The sequence below is a fragment of the Psammomys obesus genome, unplaced genomic scaffold (assembly GCF_907164565.1).
Source record: "Psammomys obesus unplaced genomic scaffold, mPsaObe1.curated_primary_1811, whole genome shotgun sequence".
In the NCBI taxonomy this organism is placed as follows: Eukaryota; Metazoa; Chordata; class Mammalia; order Rodentia; family Muridae; genus Psammomys; species Psammomys obesus.
Window position 1 is genome coordinate 4,686,990 of NW_026586383.1, and position 26,394 is coordinate 4,713,383.

The 26,394-nt window shown below is 38.3% G+C and overlaps 1 protein-coding gene across 1 annotated transcript in view; it reads right to left on the reverse strand.

The window, feature by feature from the left end:
- Nucleotides 1-26,394, reverse strand: part of Stt3b (STT3 oligosaccharyltransferase complex catalytic subunit B) — a 67,636-nt gene that overhangs the window by 26,660 nt on the left and 14,582 nt on the right. The window contains exons 2-3 of the mRNA XM_055601674.1: nucleotides 12,933-13,041; nucleotides 10,154-10,441 (exon numbers count right to left, since the gene is read on the reverse strand). Coding sequence (XP_055457649.1) covers nucleotides 10,154-10,441; nucleotides 12,933-13,041 — 397 coding nt within the window. The remainder of the gene's footprint in view (nucleotides 1-10,153; nucleotides 10,442-12,932; nucleotides 13,042-26,394) is intronic.

The window sequence follows — 26,394 nt, forward strand, 5'->3', positions numbered from 1 at the left end:
AGGCTGTAATGCCAACTAGACTGTCAAAGAATGAGAATTCAAAAATATTCATCAATGTTGTCAAAAACTTTGCTAGACTATGCTGATGTCCTCCAACTGAGGGGATAAAGAGACAAGGTCAGAGTTTCAGTCAAAGTACAGTATGAGATCATATGGGACAGCATCTAATGGTCCTGATGATACAGACTCTGAATACCAACAGCAGGGAAAAAGCATGGGCTGGGGTAAATTACAAGTAGCTTTAGAAGTGGCAGGATTTGTATAGGTCCTTGTAGATATGATAACAAGGCATCCAATCAATAGTCCACAGTGGATCTAGCAGCTGCAACAGATGGAAGGGGGTAAAAGTTAAAACTACATGCCTGTAAAATACAATCTATAGGAAAAGGTAAGGAGAAAAGTGATTTGTACTATATTTAAGATGTAAGGAGCTAGAGACATAGCTCAGTGGTTACTGCTTTTGTAGAGGACCAGAGTTTGTTTCCCAGCACACATGGAAGCTCACCATCACTTGTAACTTCTAGCTCTAGGGGATCTGACAGCCTCTTCTGGCCTTTCTGGGCACATACCCTTAGACACACGCACACACACAAACACAAACACACACACACACACACACACACACACACACACACACACACAGGCACGCACGCTCACACGATAACTTACAAGGCATCATAACAACACAAAGTGACTCAGCATGGGGAAGGAGAAGGTATATGTCATAGAAGTAATAACAGTATATACCAGATGTGTGAGAGAGGTGAATAGCATGCATTAAGTTCTAAGAAAATAAAAACAAAATAAGAGAATCTATCTGCATCAAGGCTTCAAAGAGGCAAACCTTCAGGGACTATAGTAGGGAGGGAAACAGAACATCACCTCCACTATTTCAAAGGAACCAGAGAGGCTCTAGTGGGCCATGCTCATGAGCTGCTTTTAAGAACAGGAAAGAGAAGAGGCAGGAGTCTTTCACTGGGCCTCTAGTTTATAGTGGAGATGTGGATGGACAGAAGTGACGACGTTCGAGACCAAATCAGCATTCCAGGGTGAGCTACTGGGTCTGGCAGTAATGTAGGAAAAATCAGTTTCCTGAGGAGGCTCATAGATGACCCATGTGGGGATGTGGTTTTGGAATGTGGTCTTTGACAAGGTGGTACCAAATGCCTGGTGGAAATAATGTGGGAGGCTCACTCACTATCCATAAGCACTGTGTGACCTTATGAACTGCTTTCTAGCTGAAAAGTTGAAAGGACTAAGCTTGAAACAAAAAGATGTAAGAGCAAGATCAACTAGAAGCCACCCCAGTGGAAAGAAACAGAAAGACAACAGTTCAAAAGTTAAGCCTCAACCAGATTGAGAAATTCTTAAATGGTCATGAGATTATAAATTGATTCACTAACTTCTCAGCTAAATGCCATTAAACGTGATTTTGTATGTGCAAAGCCCTGGGTTTGATCCCAGGACTATAAATAACATTTTCTTCCAAAGCTAACTGAAATGGAATCTTTTATCAGAGTTGAAAACTTTGATATGAGACATGTCTGGTTATAGGGATGTGAAGTTTCAGAGATTATTCACTGAGAGCAAAGAGAAAGGAACGACCAGAACTAACACAGTTCAAAGCAACTATGTGAGGACTGGGGGGTAGTGTGCTTAACCAGCACACACAAGGCTCTAGGTTCAATTCGCTCACACACAGATGACTGCATAAAATAACCATTTCAGTGTACATAACATCAATCAAAAGGACAAGCTGAGAACAGAGGTCTTTGTGTCTTCAAAGTTTACCCTTCTCTCCACTCGGCTTGGATGGTGAAAATGGAGTTTATATATATATATAAAAAAAAAAATCAGCTGGTTTGATACCCCTAGACTCACTACAGACTCAGGAGTGATGAGAATGAAAAACAGCTTTGCTATCTAAAAGCAAACTCTCAAAACATGAGGCCGTCTACCACTCTGCTCACCCAAAGTTACAAGAACAGTTAAGACAGGCAGACTAGTCAGGAACCAGTGACACAATCCTGGAATGAAAAGTCCACGAAAACAATCTGAGATAAGGTCATTCCTCATTTTTGCTGAGAACACACACATACACCCAAGATTTGGGAAAACTATCAAAAGAATCAGCTGTACCTTTGAAAATATTCTTCATACCACAGACTAATCAACTGTGTGAAAATGCTTGAACATAAACTCCAACCAGATCTTTGGCTGACATATATTTATGCAGGCAGGAGTGATTTTTAGGAAGTTTAATTCAATTATAAAAATTAGAAATAAAAATAATGGTAGATACATCATTGTGAAACACCAGAGTTGCCAGCTTTAGTTCAGGTAAATGAAACAAAATCCAAAGTTATAGCATTTCCTAGAACGCTATTTCCACCAAGTGTAAGGTATGGGTACCGAAACAGGAAAGGGTTACTCATGTTTGGGGAGAAAAAGAGCAGTCAACAGAAAATACATCAGAATAGACCAAGGTGCTGAATTTAGAGCTCACAGACTTCAGTTAGCTATTATAAACACCTTTAATTCCAGCACTCAGGAGGCAGAGGCCAGCCTGGTTTACAGAGTGAGTTCAGGACAACCAGGGCTATACAGAGAAACCCTGTCCCGAAAAAAACAAAGAAGTGTTACAATAGGTAACACTTGAATGATGACTTGAAATATGTAGTTTTGTAGGCATGTAAAAAAAAAAAAATTGAAGTAACTAGAAATCTGAGTTACAAGCATAAACAAAACTCATCAATAAAAACACTTAATCTGGGGCTGAGGAGATGGCTCAGAGGTTAAGAACACTGTCTGCTCTTCCAGAGATCCTGAGTTCAATTCCCAGCAACCACATGGTGGCTCACAAACATCTGTAATGAGATCTGGTGCCCCCTTTCTGGCATGCAGGCACACATGCAGCCAGAACACTATATACAATAAACCTTTAAAAAAAGCAAACAAAACAAGCACAAAAAGCCCCATCTAACTCAAAGAACACAGACAAAATTCCAAAAAGAGACTAGGGTGGGGATGGGGCAGGGCACCCATTTTTAAATCACAACTTTTCAAATTTTATGGCAAACAATTTACAGAGCCAGGAATCCCAATTAGCCACTAAATATAATAAGTAAATTAGACAATGGTCACAGGTCTGAAAGATAAAGACAAAAAGAAATTCTGAAAGAGAAAGAGGAAAAAAAATGTATAAAGGAACATACATTTGACCTCTCACAAAACCAAACAAACAAAAACAACAACAACCCCATGAACCCTAAGAAAGAAACTATCATTAAAACATGAAGGCAGGGGCTGGAGCGATGACTCAGTGATTAAGAGCACTGGCTGCTCTTCCAGAGGTCCTGAGTCCATTTCCCAGCAACCACATGGTTGCTCACAACCATCTATACTGAGATCTGATGCCCTCTTCTGGCATGCAGGTGTACATGCAGACAGAGCACTCACATAAGTAAAATAAATCTAAAAAAAAAAAAAAGAAAAAAAAGAAAAAAAAAGGCTGCTACATGTGGTAGTATAGGCCTATAATTCAAGAACTTGGGAGGCAGTGGTAGAAGAATAAGGAGTTCAAGGCCAGCTCCAGCCATATAGCAAATTTAAGGCTAGCTTGAGTTACCTGAGATCCATCATAACAGAACAAAAGCAATCAACTGTAAATATATAGGTGTGTGTATGTATATACATATAGGTACACACAAATACACAATTATTATCTGGATTTTTAGAGTGGTGACACACATGCACAGATACATATATGATGACAATGGCATATGAGAAAAAGAGCAGTATCGGAGCCTCACTGCTAAAATTACTAGAATTATCTGAGTCACAACCAGAGGCAGACTGTACTAAGTTCAAGATGCACACCACCAATACACAGAGATTTTTTTTAAATTGAAACAACTAAAATTAAAAATACACTTTAGCAGATAGAAAGATACTATATTGCAAATACAAATCAAATCACTGTGTTTAAAAAAAAAAGCTGTGTTAAGTGTGAAGTCACTGAACACTCTAATCAAAAGGCAGAGTTGGTTATGACAGTTGAACAAGACCCAACTTAGCAGTCTTTTAGAGATGAATGGTTTGAATTTAAAGCTTCTTCAGGGTCCAGTAATCTTTTTCTGAATGACAAGAAATCAGTATTAATTGGGAGGGAATTATAAAAAAGCTAGATAAACCCTAGCCAGGCTAATCAACTAAAGAGGGAAAATACAAACTACTAAAAGCAGAAATAAGAGACATCATTACAGACAATACAGATATTATTAACTTGTGCCAACAAATCAGACAATTGAGATGAAATAAAAATGGTTCAAAATGGACACACATTACCAAATTACTCATGAAGAAAAAAAATCAGATTAGAACAATAACATAAAAAAACTGATTCACGTAATTAAAAAAATCTACCAAGGTCCAATGGTGAATTCAATTTTGCATAAGAAACAATGAAAATTTCATAGAAACTTTCAGAACACTGAGAAGAAAACATTCCCTACCTCATTTGAAAGGCCATTTGCAAACCTGATATCAAAATCAGACAAAAGCAATCTAAGAAAACTACTGGCCAGTATTTCTCACCAACATAGATACAAAATTCCTAACAAAATGTATATAATACACACAGCAAAACACACAAGGTTGTACATGTTTAGCAAATATTTATTTCATAAAGCAAAACTATTTTAATATTTGAAAGTAAAATAACCAATTCTAAACCTTGGGGAACATTTGGCAATGTCTGGAGACACCTGACTGTCACCAACAGGAAGACCTACAGAGTGTGTAGAGGTAAACAGCTTATTATATACAAGACACAGCTAAGTAAAATATTACTCAAACCATAGTATTAATGGGGAGGGTCAAAATAATATGATCAACCTTACAAGAAAGAGAAAACAAAACTCAACAACCATTAACTTTTAAGCTGAAAGCCAAGGAAAGCTTCCTTAAACACAGCAACCCTAAACTACAATCACATTGCACTGGTACTTCCTTATGTTTCCACTTAAGTCAGAGCAAGTGAGCGGCATCCATTTTCCTTGCTTCGGATATGCAACAATGTATTGAGACTCTAGTCAGTACAAACTAGGAAGAAAACAGTAGGAATACACATTGTAGACCAAAAGATAAAACATCCCTTTTTACTTGGGGGGAGGGGTAGATAAGATGACCTTGGTATGTTTAAAATCTTAGGAAATCTAAAAGCAAAAGTAAAGTAACATACAAGTTTATCACAGGACACATGGTCAATACATAAAAATTTCCATTACACAGAACTTGTGTACTGTGACATGATAATTAGCTGGTGAGCCAATGAGGGAAGTGTAGTCCCTAGAACACTGGAATAGAAAAGACTGAGCAATAAACCCACCATTATGCTTTCTTTGGGTCAGGACAAGGTGAGGATATCATCTTCCACCACCCTTATTTGACACAGGACTAGAAGTCCTAGCAAATCCAACAAGACAAGAGGAGGAAAGAAAAGGAATGCAGACTGGTAAGGAAGAAATTAAAATTTGACACAACTGTCTAAGTAGAAAATTTCAAGGAATTAAAATAGCTACTGAAATACTAAGTGAACACAGACACACAGCAGAATACAAAAGCAATTAGCACTTAATATTTAAATAAATACACAATATCTCTTCAACACAGTATGTGTGTGTATATATATTAGTTCATAAAATGACTTTGAAAAGAATATGTATAGAATATCTAAACAGAAAACCAGCAAACTTTGACGAAAGAATTCAAAAGATTTCAATAGGAAAAACAAATTAATTCAGAATTCTGTGTAGAAAGGCGAAGGACTCTGCCAACACAGTATTAATAAGTAAATAAAATCACAGGGATGATAGTACCTGGATTTTAAGACTTACAAATTACAATAGTCAAGAGAGTCAAAAGGATCACTAAATATAAATCACATAAATATAAAACAAAAGGTAGGAGGCTGGAGAAATGGCTTAGCAGGTAAGAGCCACACTGCTTGAGCAGAGGACCTGGCTTCAGATCCTAGTACTCCTGGGGGCTCACACTAACTGTCTGTAACTGTAACTCCTGCCTTCTTCCAGCCTTACAGACTGCACGCGGTGCACACACACATCAACAAATAATTAAAAATTTAGTTAAGCGATAAAGTTTCTAGAATAGAAGGTAAAAATTAGCTACCACCTATAACACAGAAAGACATATCCCATGCAATCCTAAGGTGGCCTCTTCCACAATGTTCAGATCAGTGAGAACCCAAGTGAGGCCACATGGTTGGTCTATTTGGGAGTTTTTCCCAAAGAATCTTAAAAATAACTACTTTCAGAAATTTCAGGGTCACCTAGCAGGGAACTGATCATCAGGATACACAAAGTTCAAAAAATCAAATGCCAAAAGGAAAAATAATCCTATCAACAAATGAGCAAATGGACAATTCTCAAAGTACAAATGGCCAATAAAACATGAAAAAAAAAATTCAGTATGTTTAGCCAAAGTACAAATCAAAATGGCAATGCAATCCCATCTCACCTAGTCAGAACAGATACCATTGGGAAAACACACCAGTGCTGGTGGGGACACAGCCTAGGGTCACCCTTATACCCCACTGGTAGGAATGCATTGCACTGTAGTAAGGAGCAAGGAAAGATCTCATGGCTCCTGGATAACCTTAATTTCACTATGGAGCTACTGTAATAAATGCACATGTGAGCAGAAGCACGAGACAGGCGAGTTCAGAAGTAAAGACATACATCACAGTAAATCTGCTTTTAACAAGAATGCTAAGACCATTCAATTAGAAATTGAGAAAGGATTGTTTGTCAAGGGGCCCAAATCCCAACAAACGATTATGATTATGAATAAGAACCAAGCTAGAGAACATTTAAATGTACTACAAAAGTTCTGGTAGGTCCACACACAGCTCTAGGTAACCTTGGCCTGTATGTCAAATGACTTTGACAAGGTACCAAGAGTAATTAATCAATGGGGAAAAATGGAAATCAACATGTGAATTAATAAATCTGGACCTTTGTTTAAGCATCATTTATAAAATAATAAATGGAGCAACCTTAATATAAAACTTAGAACTATGAAATTCTCTTATTTATTTATTTATTTATTTATTATAAAATTCTTAAAAGGCGGCACATGGTAAGAACTCACAGTGATCTGTTTTACAGTGATCTCCTGGACATAGGAATAAAAGAAAAAGTTGACAAGTAGAGGTTCATGAACATTAATTTTTATATATGAAAAGATACAGGGTGAAAAGGCAGTATACAGAATGGGAGAAAAACGTAAAAATAATCAATCCATAAGGGATTAGTAGCAAGCACAGAGACCCATAAAATGCAACTCAAAAATAAGAAAAGAACTTCAAAAGGCATCTCTACTAAGAATATCCAACTCGCTACCAGACACATAAAGAGGTGCTTCCCACTCATCACTGAAGAAACATACACCAGAACCAGTTACACCATCTTACACCATTAGTATCATTACTATCAACAAAACAGAAAAATTAAGCCAGGCGTGGAGGCCAACATGTGGAACCCTAGCTATCTGGGAAGCGGCAGGAAGAATATTGGGGATCTGAGGCCAGCCTGGGCCTACAGTAAGAAATAGCCATGAGAGAACAAGGGGCAGGTGAATTTAGGAGCCGTTGGAACAAGTGTACTGCTGGCGGGAGTGTGAAAAGGCAGTCATGGAAAATGACACAGTGGCGCACAGACACTAAAAATACAACTGTTGTACAAATATATACTCTAGGTTCTACCAATTCAGTTAGCCAAAGCCAATGAGACAAAAGTAAAATAGTTACATTTTACAAGATGTGGGTAGATGATAGGATGGTCACAAAACATTACAGGTGCATATAACATTTCTAAACCGTGCCGTTTGGTAAATGTTATATTCTGCATATTTTACCATAATAAAAAAATCTGGAGGAAAAAATAAAGTGTGTATAATGTGTGTATATGTAACAATTATGCAAAACATAAAGACACTAAACAGTAAGGTTTCGTTTATGTGAAATGTCCAGACGAGGTAAGTTGGTAGAAGACAACACTAGTGAGACAGTGAGAGATGTCTCAGAGCACAAAAAGCGCTCGCTTTGCACGTCTGATAACCTGAGTTTGATCTTTAGAAACCATGTAAAGGAGGACAGAGAACCAATTCCACAAACTGTCCCTTGGCCTCCACTTGTGTGCCACAGCATACACGAGCCTTCCCAACCCAACAAAAGCAGATAAATAAAACTTTCTAATGCAGGTGCATGGTTACTGCAGAACATAAAGAAAGAGGAACTGAGAACAACAGGGTCGAGGTCAAAGCACAATTTTTAAACTGGAGAAATTTTCTGAAAGTAATAGTGGTGACAGTTGTACAACACTAAATATGGTAAAAAGGATTAAACATACAGTCTTTAACATAACACAAGTTTTATTACAATTTTGAAGAAATCTAAGTGTTAACTGGTAGCTGAGATTCAGTTAGAATGGCACGTAGCTATGATCCTAGCACCGGGGAGAAAGAGGCACAGGCAGGACTTTGAGGCCAGTCTCACAGTTTCATATACAACTAAGACCTTGTTAGAAGCAAAAGGGGCCAGAAAACTACATAGTGTCAATGTCATTTGGTTTTCAATGCCCAACTATGAATGAGTTATTTCTATCTGAGCTTTGTTCCTTCCATTTATGTGCTGTACACATTTCCGACAATAGGGTATTTCTTCTACAGCAAGCATGAGATATAACAACAGAATGTAGATGACAACGGTAGCTAACCCACCACCTATCCAAACACTCACATTCAAATCAATGCCATTGTTTACTTTAGATAATTGTATTCAAGGAAGAATTTAACCAACATAGGTTGACTCTCCTTTAATGCTGTTTCCTCAGTGTCACCCTACATCCTCAGAAATGATGTGTGGGATTTTTCGTTATTGTACTTTTGCTACAAACAGTATAAAGACTGTCCCATTTGTATTGTTTAAATTTTATATTCATGACTTAGCATATCATGGCTAGTCTACCACAAACTTTACCGTTGGTACTTTATTAACAAGATCTGTCCACATTTACATTCATTATGTTTAGTATTGAAACTTACATAATTAAAAGGCTTTAAACAGAGTTTGCAAAATTTTAAGTTTAGGGTAGTGTTTTTGGCTTTTTTTCTCCCAGCTGCATTCAGTAAATGAAAAGAGCTTTTAAAAACTTTTTTTTTAAATGATAACAATGCTGTCATCATACTCACATGGGTGCTTTTAAACTCTTTAAACTTAAGATGAAGATCTCTTTTAAACTCAAGATCAAGAGACCTCTGCAGATCATACTGCAGCATTCTTCTGGAATTCCAGGCTAGGTCAAAGCAAAAATATCCACAAGCCAGGTAGCTTTTAAGAGAATTTAAAATACTTATTAAAGAAAAAGTGGCAGCTGGGAGCGTGGCACACAACTGTAATCCCAACACTCAGGGAGGTGAGGCAGGTGGATCTCTGTGAGTTTGAGACCAGCCTGGCTACAATGCGAGTCCAGGACAGGACTACACAAAGAAACCCTGTTTCGAAAAACAAAACAAAACAAAACAAAACAAACAAACAAACAAAAAGGCCTTGAAGAAATGGCTCAGCGGTTAAAAGCATAGTCTGCTCTTCCAGAGGTTCTGAGTTCAATTCCCAGCAACCACGTTATCCTCCCAGGACAACCACAGATCTGTAATGAGATCTGGTGCCTTCTTCTGGCATGCAGGTGGACATGCAGATAGAGCACTCATCTACATAAAATAAAATCTTAAAAAAAAGTGGTGCTGTCATTCATCTAGCTACCTAAAAATATAGTTAAATGTATAAAAGGTATTCACATATAAGGTATGTATAGCTGACAGGCTGCTTCTGAAAGCTCTTTGAAGCTATGACTAATAAGGTAGACACAAGATTATTGTGAAAACTAAATTTTATATAGATGTATTAATCCAGTTATATATACAGAAAAGGTTCTGGTTTGCTTTTAAATGTCGCCTATTATAAATAGTAACAGATCTGTAGCAACACTATTGGTTAAAGATATATGTCCAACCTAAAGACTTAGGGCAGAAGGTTACCAGCATTAATGGTAACTAAACATTAAGTGGTACTTACCCATAAGTAGTAAGTGAACTGAAGCGCAAAAATTGCAATGCCTTCATTATCAAAGGATCCTGCCACTGACCGAGATATATATCCCGGTACAATAGCAATAAAACAAGCAGCTAAAAGTCCTGCTCCTTGGTTCCAAAGTTCTCTAGTTAGCAGGAACGTAGATATAGATGTAAGGCCGCTAAAAGTTGGTGCAAGGAATACACACACATCTCTTATGTGAACTGTTATATTCAATGTATTTAAAATCCAATGAATAAGGCCAGCTGTTATCATCAACCCTGGGTATACCTAGAAGGAGAGGAAAGGAATTTAGTTACATATAAAACAAGGTGCCCAAAACAAACAGTACTCATTCCTTTTTTATTAGTACACATCATCTGTAGCTAAGATCAAGAGGAAGAATTTTCCTATTTAGGTGATACAAAATAAAATATTTTTGGAATAGATATAAAGAACAAGTTCATATACAGAATATACACTTAAATAAGAGAACAGAGAGCATATAAAACAAGACTAATTAAAATTAAAATATGTAATGATCCTTATTCCAGTAATTATTTTTTTCACTTCTGAGCACTGTCTTTGTCATTTATTTTTTAGGACTGGGATTTTTAATTCTCTAGTCTTGTTCTTATTGTGTATATATTAAAAAGAGAAATGATAATTATAAATAAGTTCCTCCTACTTTTTTAAAATCCAAAATTCAGAAAGTAAACACCACTAGCTAAGAAGGACCAGTCATTTGGAAACCAAAAGAATACTAAAAGGCTTAAAGTAGTATGCTCAAAGTATTAATGATGGGAGGGAAGAATATATGTACTGACACACCCACCCTGATACCAACAGAGCAGTGAGCTCAGGAAGATTTGGTTCTGGGAACATTCATTCTGAATTATTCCTCAGTAACTAGAATGTGTATTTTTACCTGCATTTGCGACATGTACATGTACAAACGGCTCTTTCTCCCTAAGACCAGAACCACAAAGGCAATGTCACATACTCACTCTTTGGCTGTCCTGTTTCAATCTGTGTGTCTTGTCATCCTCCCAACCATCTCTACCTCACCTCCCCTTGCTTTTTTCCTTGCCATTTATTACCATTGAACACACTATGTATAAATATTATTTTTAACTGCTCAGCATCACAAAAACATAATCTCCAGAAGAAACTGTCTTGAAAAAAATAAAAACAAACAAAAAAATCAACCAACCAACAAACAAAAACCAAGGGAGTTAAAATTAACTAGGTATTCATGTCACCAGAATCCACAAGAAAAATAAAGCAAAAATCCCAAGAGAGATTTTAACTTGACAGAAGGGCCAGAGAAAAAGCCTAGTTCCAAGCAATGTCAGATTCTGTTTATGAAGCTAAACTGGACAAACTCTTTTCATTTATAGGGAGGTCAGGAAGGAATTCTGCCTTCCTTACTAAGTAGGAACAAAATCCTACAGAGAGAGATGAGACTATTCCAAAACTACGGCACCATCAGGGTACAAGAAGCTTCAAAATGGGGCTGCGGAGATGGCTCAGACGGTAACACGTGTAAAAGCATGAAGACCTGGCATTCCATCCCCAATGCCCACGTAAAAAACATGGAGTGTTGGCATATTCTCGTAGTCCCAGTCCTGGGAGATGGAAATGGCATGGTGGGCAGAGGCAAGTAGATACCTGGAGTTTGCTGGTCAGTCAAGCTAGCTCCATTAGAGAGCTCTAGGCCAGTGACTCTGCTCAAACAACAAAGCCAAGGTGGAGAGCACCCAGGAGACATCTGTGGCTGAATTCTGACCTCCATATGTACACTCCTAACATGTGTATGAGCGTGCACCATATGCGCGCATGCACGCGCGCGCACACACAAACACACACACCTCCTTCTAAACACAGAAGTGCACTAAATTAGAATGTACTTTAGGTTACAATCAAGTCTCAAAACTTAAAAGTTCTGAAAAGTTACATCCCATTTACTAACTATAATCTATTTCAGAACTTAAACAAGCACTACAAAGCCTCCTCTTTAAAAGTTAAATGCAATTCTAGGCAGCCATGGTGACTCACATCTATAATTCCATCACTTGGGAGGCTGAGGCAGAAGGATTACTGTTGAATGCAGACTGGCATGGGCAACAGAGTGAGTATAAAAGAAAATAAATCCCCACAAGTAGAATGAAATTAAAATGGAAGGGTGGTGGAAACACCACACCAAAACTCAGGAAATGCTTATAACAGCATAGTGATAACTGTGACTGTAACAACTGTAAAACACAACCAACCAATAATGAAAAAAGGTTGAAAATTACTAGAGAAATCAGAGATTGGGAAAGGAGCATAAAAATAAATTTAAGGATATAGAAGGAAGGAAATGAATTTGAATTACAGAGAGATAGATAAGAGCAAAACTTTTATTTGGAGTTGATACTGATAAACCTCTAGCATAGCCATTCAAGAAGAAACAACCAAGCATACGAACTCCAAGAGCTGCCATGTCTTCCCCCTTCTCTACAAGTTCCTACACACTGAATCCTAAGAATCTTCATGTCATCCTCCTGGATCCAGAGACCTCTACACCAGGTATGGAGGTTCAACTATCTAGATTAATTCAGAGGCTTGAGGCTAGAAAAGTTTAAACTGCCAAGAACAGAGCTAAGAAATATTGGCTAATTAACTGGAGAAGATATATTTATGAACTATTTACAGCTTTCAAAGACCCTCATCCCCCCTTAGCAGTGAATTGTTTACTCAATAGTTTGCAGTTAACATAAAGAATAGCTAATATACTTACAGTGCCACCTACTATTCTTCCTAGTGGATACCATGCTCTTTCATCAAACCAATTTAAAAATTCATAGAACCCATGAGATGCAAGATGATGTGTTGATCTATAGTTAAACCTGGAGAAAAGAGAAAAGAAAATATTATAAAATCAGTTAACATAATACCTTTCTTATATTCACTATATAGCTACAAATATCTTGTTATACATATATATACATTAGGCTCAAATAATAAGATTTCAAACCAATTCTTATACCTCTAATATAACCATAACACCAGCACTTGCTAGAATTCATGTAAGAACCAGTAATGCTCAAAAATTAACATGTGAAAATTTGTGGGGTTCAAGGCAGAGGGCTTAAATTTAACCAGGAGGGGGTGGGTTAGGATCCACAGAATTCATCATCGCAAAAGAAGTACATGACTCAAAAAGATTAAGAACTATTAATGAGATGGCATCAAACTGAAGAGGAAACACATGTCATGTATCATCCCAAAACTTAACATAGAACAATAAAACAGTGGCTTAAAAATTAGCATATAGATCACGCTAGCACAGTGAGAGAACATGGGTCTGGAAGCATGGCTTAGTTTAGAGAGCTAGATGAGTACTTTACAAAGCCCCTGGTTCAGCCCCCAGCATCACATACACACCAGGAAATAGCATGGTTTTTAAAGAGAAATAATTTATCTCCGAAAATGACAAGTGAGAAGAAACTAAACTAAGGAAATCAAAGCCTAACGTGTAAGCAGAAAAAAATGCAAAGCACAGAGGGCAGTTTCAGGGTCACTCTATATTCAGCACAAAGCAGCTATAGAGCGCAGGATGGACCCGCATCCGCTCTCAAGGTGAGGGCGATACATCCAACCATGCAAGGTTCCTTCCTCTACCACTGCCATGGCAAGTAGGCAGCAGAGGGTGACATGTGGGCGCAGGAAGCAGCACAGCGCGGGACTCAAAAGATGATGCACAGGAAGTCCAATCAGTGTATAGTCCCCAAATCAAACACCTGAGAGAACAAGGACCTTCAAAGTAAGCAGGTAGGCAACACAAAAGAAGGCTCCACAGGAGACAGTGGATTCTCATCTCCAGATGAGAATCCTACTGGTTACAGGTTTCAGTACCACGAAGGCACCTGGCTCACACCTCATCTTGTATGACTTTGAGGAGTAGGCTCCGTATGTGCTTGTCTTCCAGTTTCTTCACAGCACCTATATCATGAGGTGGCTATGCTGTAGAGCAGCTGTGAAACTACTATTACTAAGACTAGCACATATGATAAAAAAAACCATTTCCAAAATTTAAGGAAAACTAAGATTATCCAGCTGAATCATAGGTAGGTTACTTTAACAGATAAAAGTGAAGGGCCAACTACAAAGTAAAAAAAAAAAGTATGAAAAGTTAAATCAAGAGACAGCCTGAATTCTTACAGTCATGATACAGAGTCACTAAGTGCTACAAGGGATTGGGGGCAGAGAAGGCCTCAAACATAAGCCCAAAATGCTGATAAGGTGTAATTCATTCACTCATTCAATCAAACACACTCTATAAAGGAACAAAATCTAGTACGCTTTTTTTTCAGTTTGACTACTTGATGTTGTAAGGCTGTGGAGTAATATTAATTTTTCTGAGGAAGGGATTTTTAATATTAAAGAGTTAGACTCTCGTGTAATACAGGAATCCCCACACCACAGAATTATCTTCAAAAACAAGGCCCAGATGCCCAAATTACTGGTATATACAGAAACCACGTGGTGCTGCGAACTCCAGATGCACTTATAAGCAACCATTAGGCAAGGAGAGTACCACCCTAGAAAAGTAGAGTAACATCCCCGGACCTTGTGACAAAATTGAATGCAAGAACCTGTATCATAGCAAGAATCAAGACTTAAAATTTTCAACAATTTTTTTTTTCATTAAAAAACAAAACAAAACTTACTCCAAGTAATGGTTAATAAACAACATGTCTTACAATTACAAGCATGTCATTCCAAGCTCACCACCAAAACTGTCCTCAGGGGTACTTTCCCTTTACATAAGCCATGACCTTGGGCAAGCTTTAGAGCCCCCAGCTCTGCAGCTGCTCCTCTCTCTCCAGGCAGCAAGCATCTTCTATTTAAGATGGTCATGATAACTCGCTCTTAAGTTTCCCCAAGAGACCTCAGTAGACCCAGGTCGTGTCCCACAATGTACGCTTATGTCCCTGCCTGGACCTTCCTTCTCATTTCTAAATCATTCATACTTGTCTTTACTGATATTTCCACCACTACCACCCCCAATGCCACAAACTCAACATCCAATCAAACCCATGACAGGACACCTGACTCACCATCTCAAAACAAACATATTGCACATGCTTTCAGAGTCTAGTCCCTCACATCTTAGATATAAAAATGACTGCCTGTTCATCTTTGTAAATCCTGTCAAGCTTCTAATTGTGTGCCACAACACAAATGTGACCACACCGCACCTCTCTTCATCAGACTCCTCAGAGGCTTTATCTTTGTGTAGCTTTCTCACCACAGTGGTGGAAGCTCTCACATGACTGCCCAGTCTTACACAAGGTTAGCTCCCCACTTTCCATACTTGATCTTGAGTCATGCAGACTTACTTCATTCTCTACTGCCACAGTCTTTAGTCTATTCACCCTTACAACCACGTGTGACCCTGCTCTTAGCCTGGTTACCTCACTCTATGAGCCTTAGCACATTTCTAAGGGACACAATGTACTACTTTCTTCTTAGTGTTGGTACTGATCACATGCTGAAAGAGTATCTCAGGCTCCATGACTGAGGTTCTGCATGGAGATGACAACAAAGGCAGATAACTATGTAACCCACTATACCAGTCTTTCCAAAGTGACTTTTTTTTAGCTGTAATTCTTGAGATCAAGGCCTGAAGGAAAGCAAGGCATTACTCAGTCGAGTGAGGCACTACTCAGTACGTAGTAAGAGACTGAGTAAGCTACTGCTTATTTTCTTCATGATTAACAGTTAAAGTTTATCTATTAGACCCTTAGTGAGTCTGGAACTGATCATTACTACAGCTTTCAATTAAATCTTGGTATCCGAGAGAATGGTTTTACTAGTAGTTTTTGGCTTGCCTTTTTGAATTTCTAAATCATATTTTTTTTGTGTGTGTTTGGTTTTTGATACAGGTTCTTACTATGTACCTCTGACTGGCCTAATACTCAATATGTAGCAAATTCCTCCTGCCTCAGATTCTACACATCAATTTTAAAGTAAGTTTGTCAGCTACACCCAAGATACCCAGCAAGTTCCACTTAATTTCAAATCAATCCAGAAAGAATTTACATCTTTATTACCAGAATATAATCAATTCAAGAATATGGCAAATATCCATTTATTTAGGTCTTCCTGAATGTTGCTCCACAAATCATACAATTTCACCTTACAAGTCTCAAACACCTTTGCTTAGTTTTAATCTCATTTCTTTCTTTTTTTTAAAGTTATATTTTTTTATTAGTTTTTGAGACTCTCTTGGCTTGTTTTTTGTTTTTTTCTTTTCCAGAGCTGAGAACCGAACCCAGGGCCTTGCGCTTGCTAGGCAAGCACTCTACCACTGAGCTAAATCCCCAACTTAATCTCATTTCTAATGCTATCTTTATATCTAAAAAACGTGACACGTTGACAATAATCTGTTGGCATTTTCACAATGACCCTGTAACTAAACACCCTATATGTGCATATTAAGACAACACCACTAGATTCTACTACATTTTAAACATGGAAAATAACAAGTATCCTGGCATTAAATATAAAGCGGCATCTCAAAGACTCTGAAAGTTTTAAGGACACTGTCAATAAGACCATATGTTCCGGTCTCATTATACCCTTCAGTATCCCTGTAATTGCCCATCTTTTCAGTTACAAAAACACAAAAGCATACAGGTAAATACCAGTTTTATTCAAAGTTAAATATTCAACAAAAACTGCAAGAAGTTCCAAAATAAAATAAATTACTGGGTTTCCAATTTTAGAAACAGTATATTTTAATAGAATCTACATGAACTCAGAAGAGAAACTTAATATCAAGCTTAAGTGTATAAGAGTTCAGATTATAGCAAACAGTAATAGTTTATTTTTGCACAAGGTTTTCTTAATACCAAAGTTTCTTTAGGGTCTAAGAAAATTCTGGCCCTTGTCTATTGACTATATACTAAATATCTGTCTCCCTCATGGTTACATTAAACAGGAAGCACCACCATCTAAATTTATAACTTACTACAAATCTGTTGCACATTGGGTTGTTACTGCTTAGATATTTTCTTTCATGCAAATTCTCAGTTGCAGTACTACAAATCCAATCTAAAGCAAACAGAAGAGACATTTAGACCAACCGTAAGGCTATTCTTTTCCTAATAAACCCAAATAGAATGTATTTATCAATTTCCTTCTTTTGAGCAATTTTTAGAATGCCCTTTCTCAGTGCATACCTGCTACACACACATGTAATTCTCCCTCCTGAGATTTCTAATTGTCCTCAAAGCTTCTCTGACAAGTCTACCTCCCTGAACCCCAGGCCATTTTAATGTGTGCTTTCAAAACGTCACACTGAACTACAGGTTTACCTCATCATGCAATTGTGTGTGTGTGTGTGTGTGTGTGTGTGCACAAGCATGTGCACACAGACACACCTGGAAAGACTTCTTGCTCATGAGAGCCAAGTAATGCCTGCAGCTGACTCCTCTAGGGACCCGAGCAATAACTTAAGCTTTTGTGCCTTACCCTAAAATTAATCTGCCAGGGAAGAAACTCAGTCTCAAACATGACCAGTAAATGCTCTACCACTGAGCTACAACCCCACACATTGTTTTAACATTATATGGTGTATGTAAAATATGAGCTAGAAAAGCTGGGAAATAATTTTCACCTAATTTATAGCTAACATAGAGCAGGTTTTTTAGTTCACATGTGCTACAAATAGCAGTGAAACGAAAACAAGTTTCCAAAGGACCAGGCTGTCCTTTGTTCTAAAATGTTTCTCCTCCAAAAGACCATCCAAATATATGTATGCAATCAATCAGCCACTGTGTGTGCTTCTTGAGGAGAGATGCGAGAATTATTATTTTTTCATAACACTTATTAAAATGATTGTCAAGGGCCTGAAAATAATTCCTACTCTATTTACCCCTTTTGGGGGTAGAGACAATGTCTCACTATGTAGCTTTGGTTAATCTGAAACTTGCAATGTAGATCAGACTGGCTTTGAAGATTTTCCTGCCTCTACTTCCCAAATGTTGGGATTAAAGGCATGGGCCACAATACCTGGTTCTGTTCACTTCTGTGTCACATTCTCAGATCCAAGATCAGTACATTTTTAGAGGTACACAACAGATACTGCAGCAATTTAGAAACCAGCCTTTATAAAAATACATTAAGGAAAACTTTTTTAAATAAGATGACAGTAGAAAGCAATCAAAAAATGAAGGAGGAGAGGATCTCAACCATTTAGTAGTGAAAGAGCACACCAATACAAGGGAGATGAGAAATAAACTCTGTGTCACATCTGAAATGTTGAGTTAAAAAATCTTTTACACCCATGACAGGAATATAAGTCTAATTCAGATTTTGCAAACCAAACCTAAGGCACACTTCAGGAACAATCAATTAGGACCAGAAAGGCAGCTGAGACCAATGCTGGTGATGAAAAACACAGAAAGGGCCAGGTGTGATGGCTTGTGGGTAAAATACTAGTACTCAGGAGATGAAGTAGTCCCAGGCTAGCCTGTGCTACAGGAGACCCTGTCTCAAAGAAACCCAAAATGCTAAAGAATGGTATTATGAAAGAGAATGGAGTAGATGGAAGGGTACACTCAACATTGCAGTGTGTCAACACAGTCCCTTTACCACCAAGGGGAGCTTTGAATCGCCCTCTCTAGGGTTTTAATTTGCTTTGAGAAATTAGATTAACTATAGTTTGTATTTAAAAAAACAGGAAACACCAGCTCCTTACAGAGACAAGACTCCCAGGAAGTCTTGTCTGACACGACACTAGAATAAACAGCACACACCACGACACAAGCCTACACGTTTCACTTCTACAAAGTGATAATCATTTATGTTTGAAATCCCTCAAGTAACTGATATGTACCAAGCTTCTTTGAGGTACTAAGAATAGAAGACTGAAAAAGAAAACTGTGCTTTTCTGGAGCTTAGTACAATAAACACAATGTAGATCATTATAGATGGGAAAAGTTCCACAAAATAAGAGTAAAAATAGAAGCTAGGACAGACTGCTGTAAATAAGAATAAAGCCTGATCTTACACCATCTGTCAGACACTTAAGGATGAAGTAGTCACTATTCATAGATAGGGAAAAGAAACTAGTAAGCAAATGTAAAGCCCAGAAAGATGGGTGCCTGTTTTCTATTTCTGTGATAAAATATTTGGACCAAAAGCAACTCGAAAGAGTTTATTTCAGATTATACGTCCCAATCATAGTCCATCTTGAGAGGAAATCAAGGCAGCAACCTAGAGGCAGAAACTGAAGCAGAGATCACAGAAGACCACCACTTACTGGATTGATCCTCATGACTTGCTCAACTTTTTTATACAACCCAGGACCACCTGCCCAGGGTGGCATCACCTACAATGAGCTGGTCCTTCTCATATCAATCACTATTAAGGGAATACCCCACAGACTTGCCCACAGGCTAATCTGATAGAGGCATTTTCTTTCCAGGTGATCAAGCTATGGTCACAGTGCATGAAAGGGACACAGAGTGGTTATGATGTGTGTTTGAAGACTTTGTACAATTCTTGTAACTTGTGCTAAGTATTTTTTCCATTTACTCATCTGGCACACACTCACAATCACAAACAAAACATTTGAATGAATGACTGGATTAAGGCAAAAATGTCTATTACTTGGCCAAAGTCATACAGTTATGCAGTGGCTGGGATGGCAGCTCTGGCTCCAGAACCCACATTCTTCAACTTGATGGCAGGATGACTCTGAGTAGCAGCAGCAGCATGATCAGTGGCTACAGAGGTTCCTTTACATCCCCTTCTGGACATTGTTTATCCTAAAGTAGATTTAAAACTGCTTGAGAGTTCCAAAAGGCTCCCCTTGGATACCAGAATTGGAATACACTTTGAACAGAACATGGTGTCCTCCATATACTCTGCATTCTGTTATAAATCTCATTTAATGAAAGGGTTCAAAACTAAACAGTACTTGAAAAACACTGGTTATACATGTTTAAATATGTATAAACAAAAACCACTGGTAGTGTTATCTTAATGCCTCAGAGGTTAAGAACACTTGCTGTTCTTCCAAAGGTCCTGAGTTCAATTCCCAGCAACGACATGGTGGCTCACAACCATCTATAATGAGATCTGGTGTCCTCTTCTGGTGTGCAGGGTACATGCAGACAGAACATTGTATATATAATAAATAAACAAGCAGTTCTGACTCTAACAAAAACCAGGTAGGCTTAAGAGACTGTTTCCTCTTCATCCTTCCTATACTGCATCAGGGACTGTGTGGAATGGAGAGGGAGAGAGGCCAGTCAGTGGAGCTCAGGAATTATGATACAGTTCTGCAACCAAAAAGGTCAGAAATAGACTAAAAACAGAAACGCAGCCAAGACACAACAAATACATCAAACACACTGACAGTGTTCAACACAAGCAATTGCTCAATATGGAATAATTTCTTGCCAACCTTATGGCTAGCTATGCTTCTCACAAGTTGGCAAAACTGGCAGCTGGCAACATAGGCCTCACTGCAAACAGAGGCAAGGGCAGGGTGTATAACCTTTCTGGATGACAGCCTCATTCACTAATAGTAATATGGATGGCCTCCCCCATACACACTAAAGTCTGCATAAAGGTGTTGTACAATTTTAAAACTGGTTTTGAAATACCCCCACTGGGAGTCACAAAAGGCATCAGAACACATCAGACCCAGCAGCAGCACTGGTCCACTTCACTTTCAGAGACCGTGACCCCAGGAAAAGGGTAGTTTGGGGTGATTCAACTGAACTCACTTTTCAATTTTCTGGCTTAATCATTAATCATTTAAAAATTAGTTATCATTTCTATTAAGGGAAACAGACAAAGACAGAAGCAGTTAGGCAAAGTGTTAAGTAACCACATGGCTGCTATTCACATCACTCTTGTTTATTGGCTCTTGAATAATAATAATTAATAATAACAAATGCACACGGCAATACAGTTGCTTTTCTTTACCTTTTCATGAAACACTGGGTAATAAGAAGAAATTAAGAAGAAAATGTATATACTTTCATCTACTTAAAAAGAAATAAAGCCCTATCTATTCAGGATATCTGATGTTTAGGGGCTTTCAAATACAGCATACACACTATCTCAAAATCATACCCAGGGCAGGCTAACCCTAACATTAAACAGACAAGTTTTGTGAATTCTGGCACAGATAAATGCTAGATGCTATGTAAACACTAAGCACAAAATTCTGTAACAATGCAAATATTTCTTAAAATGTGACCACAAAATATGGACACTAAGTTTAAGAAACTATAGTTCTCAAGTAACTTTCCACCTCATAACTTCTGAGGCTAGACATACTGCATGCAAGCACAAAGGTAACTGAGAATAGAGGCAGACTTGCTTTCTGGCTCTGCAGGGCTGACACCTGACCATTAATAGTGCAGACAGCAACCAAAGAACAGAACATCTGAATGCTAAAGACTCATATACCATGTTTTGTTTTTTTTTTTTCATTTTGGAAATCTGAAAAAGGGCTGAAGAAATAACTCAGTCAGTGCCTGTAACTTCAGAACTGAGATGGAGAGGGCGTCCCAGACCTGTGGCCAGCCAACCATTGAGCTTCAGTTCCATACACATAGTCTCAAAATAAATAAGTAAAGGGAAAGCGCAATCAAGGAAAAATGCCTGAATGAACATGCAGAGCTGCCTTCACTAGTAAGTACATACAACACACTCTACATAAAAACAAAGACCTGGAGTAGAATTTCATGCATTAAAATGCATGTTTTATGCAACGAGCTGACACTGCATGCATATCACCATTCTTAACTATCATTCCCAAACCACCAGCCCATAAAGTTCCCACACACACCTTTCCAGTCACCTCCCTTTTCAAACAGTTTGACTTCCTTCATCACATATATTCTACTGTTCATTCTCTGCTTTTGTTCTGTAAAAATGGGATAGTTCTACACTTATCTAACAGTAACATGTTAGCATAACATGTTTGAGATTCACATCGTGGAGCAGTAATGTGTCCCTTTTTACTTCTAAAGCGCATTCCCTCCTATGACTACTATTCATGCTGTTATTGATGGGATATGAGGCTGTTCCTAGTTGAGAAGAGTGATAGAGCTGATAGATTAAGCATTCTTATACAGGCCTGAGTCTTTAAGATTGTGTGTTTCAGTCTCTGGGTAAATACTTTATAATTCCACTTCTAGGCTATAATCATGTATTTAGAAAAGACTAAGGGTTTCCCACAGGAGTTATCACTGGTCTACTCGCCAGCAATGTGCAGGAGTCCCAGTGCCTCCCTGCCAGGTTCTGTTTGTTCTTAGGAGCTTACCTTACGTACCACTCTGGCACGAGCAATCGGTCTCCCTCACAAACCCAACTACCTACAGGACTCACAGAAGGTCTCTACAATTGGCATTTATCTTAAACCTTGACTAATTACCAAGCAGGAAAACAGAAATGATCTAAAAGGAGAAAAGAGTATGTATGGGGGTGGGGGGAGGGAGTACATTCCATGTCATAATGCTAATAAAAGCATGGCTAGGACAAGTCTGTGAGACAGGAACATGAATTAAATCTTCTATGCTCTCATTACAGCACATGCCTTTCACAGCATCTGTCATTCTTACTCGTTCCAAGTCTATCTTCTTCCCCTCTAGATCAGACCCATGCTTGACTTCAAGACTGTATCCAGGGACTGGTATACATGCCTTTTACAAAAGGGACTCACTACCTATTTCTTGATTATACATTAGGCAGTAGTAGATGGGAAGCAAGGGCTAGAAAGGGCATTTGTATTTGTTCTCTACCCTTGTGTAACAAGTCACACAGGCTTAGTGGTATCTAACAACATTCACTTGTTACTATATTCTTTTACAGGTCACAATCCAAGCTTGAGAGTTCAGTGTAGTTAGGTCCTCCGCTTAGAGAGCATGTGGCTCCAATTACGGCATAGGCAGGGCTGGGTTCTCCTTTGGGAGCTCCACTGGAAATAACCCCCTTTTCAAGGTAAATTTGCTCACTTAGGCTACTAGCAGAATTGAGGTTTACTTGAGATGACAGGTCTGTGGGTCCTAATGACTTAACTCTTGACCGAAACATCATAAAAGTCCCTTGTGTGTGCCATCACTATGGCTGTTTATTGTAATATCAGCAAGAAATCTCTCGTGAAAGTCTGCTCAGAAGACCAAGAAGTCTTCCTTTACTTTTGAGACAAAGTCTCATCTACTGAGGTTAGCCTCAAACTCACTATGCAGCTGAGGGTAACCTTGAACTTCTAATCCTGTCTCCACCTCCCAAGTGCTAGGAGATTACCAACTTCACCAAGTTGCATGTACCAACTTCACCTGATTTATGTGGTGCTGAGGATTAAACCCAGGGTTAATGCATGTCATTTGTCATTCTACCAACTGGCTACAAGCCCCACCCAAGACAAAAATCTTCTATAGCATCACAGAATCATAAGCTACACTCTAGTATCTCATCATTCTGTTCTTCAAGGCTATCAACAAAAAGCTCATTTAAAAAAAAAATCTATTTTGCAAAAAGATTTACATACCTGCATTCAACCTAGTCAATAAGAAAGCAAATACTGACACCAAAAAAATGACCAGTTATTTAGTTGCTAAATAAGTCTAACAGAATCAGAAGATAGAGAAGTCAAAGGTGCATGCAAAAAGGCAGGTCATCAAACTGATGATCAGCTGAGAGACACTCAGCAGGTGAAGACAATTTTGACAACAAGCTTGGTGACCTGCTTCCATCCCCAGAATGCTACATCCATTCATAGGTAAACATGAAAAGAGATAAGACTCTACAAAGTTGTTTCATAACTTTGAAATATGCATTGTGCAACATAAAACCTCATATACACATCATGCAAACACACAAAAACAATAATATTTAAAAACACCAATGAGTATCTCAAATATGAAAGGCTTTCCATTCTCCTTTACATTGTTACTAAGATACACAAGCTTTACAGATGTTCTTACAGAGTTAGGAGGATTCTATAGTTGAGAGACTTCATACTCACCCTAAATTTATTAACAGAGCTAGAGAACAACATCAATTAAGCATGAGCTAACACTGGCATTTCATCTTTTATTATCCCTGCCATCTAGTGGCGGGATAAAAAACTCAAGGAAACGGGAGTTCGCAGATAGCTTCATTTAAGAACACAGAGGGTGGGAAAGCCTGCTTTATTTCACTATAGCTAAAAAAGCAATTTAAACCCCCTTGCACCAGCTGATATCTTAAAGGCATTGTCTAGATAACTTTATGACTTCAGATATGGAGATACAAAGCAAGGTATCCACAGCAGTTCTTAACTACAGAGAGAATTACCCACGATTCATGAAAAAGAGCTTCATGTTAACTCAGAAGGTAAAGATCTACAGAGAACGAACAGCCACTGCTGCACCACCATAAATGTGCTCATCTGTGCACAAGCAGCTGTAGCTTGGCCCTGGGATGGTGCTCCCTGACTTCCACTCACTGGTAGGTGGGGTCACTTTAATACAAGACCTTCTTCAGCAGAAAGGGCATGTACTGAGACCAGGCACCTGATTCTCTACTGGTGAGCACAACAGGAGAAAGCAGAAGGGCTGTTTAAAGTTTCTGTCTTGCCACGCCTTTAAGTCACTCTCACTCTTTTCCCTCAAAATGACGTGTACAAAACCAAAACAAAAAATCTGACAATATATAGCAAAACTTCACAACACGCATTAACCACAAATAAGGGTCCCGTTTCAGTCCCATCTGATAATATCTGCTTTAACTGTCTGATGCCAATTCCCATCAGTAGCACCTGGAAGAGGAGGGTCTCTCTCGACTATCAAGGACATATGCTTTGTTCTGTTTTGGGAGAGGCTCTTTCTCTGAGGCCAGCCTAGCTTGAACCTGGAATACTCCCACCTCAGCCTCCAAAGTGTTGATATTATTACATTGCATCCTACCACACCTGGCTACAATGGATATTTAAAAAAACTAACTGGAGGGCTGGCAAGATGGCTCAGTGGTTAAACCACATGGTAGAATGAGGACTGACCCTGGTCAAGCAGTCCTCCAACTTGCACCTGTGTGCCACGGCATGCTGCAAGTACCTCCTATCCCACACAAAATACATGTTGTGTGTGTGTGTGTGTGTATTTTAAACTAATTGGTGAAAAACAATGAAAAGTCAGCAAGAAATAAAAATTAAAAATCAAAGTAAGAGGTTGATATGCCATTATATGAACCAAAAAACTCAGTACATACAAATATGCAAGTTTGATTCAATGAGCTCTGCTCAGCTAAGTCCAATATCTAAACTTAACACAAGGAGGAAGGCATATATTCTTATACATAAACTATCATTAAATATATGATACATATTTGTTATATATATTCATATATTACAGAAAATTTCTCCAATACTACCTTATTAGACACAATTATTTGCATGCATATGAAATATACATAAAACAAGAATTTAATCTTCTATAGAAATAAGATTTATAACAAGCATGATCTAAAGTAATAATGTCCCATGATCTACAGATGCAAGTGATTTCAACTAAAACTCAAGAGCAAAGTGAACATCTTGCAAGAAATACTTTCATGGGGGTAGGGAAGTAACAAGAGATAAATCTGCTGCTCAGAGCAGTGTCTACAGACCTTCTTGGACAGTTTAGTTCTCGGGGCCTAAGGAAAGGCATATTCACAAGCTGACATCCTCACATACCTGTGTGTTTTAATATTCAACTTAGACACCAAGACAAAGGACCACTTAATTTTGTTCTGCAAACAGCCCACACTATACTCAATATAGTGGAATTGGACATTACTTTTTGCCATCTTACTTGACTTCAGGAATTTATTGAAGTAATAGGGCTGCAGACTCACTGTATGTAGTTCTCTGAGAAGAGTAATTAATGCTTTATGACCCTAAAGAACAAAAATGAACACAGGTGTCTACCATGCAATGGTAGGGATCAATGGTGGAAAGCATTCCAAGTTCAGAATCTTTTGTTTGTGACTTGGCCTCATTAAGTTACTCAGCCCAGGATTAAACACCTTTGCCATACCAGGCGCTTGAATCAAAGCCCCAAAAAGCTGAGTGTCTACCACATGTAAAAAACCCCTCCAATGAGAAGTGCTTCCACCTTCAGATTATCTATCTATCTATCTATCTATCTATCTATCTATCTATCTATCTATCTATCTATCTATCTATCTATCTATCTATCTATCTA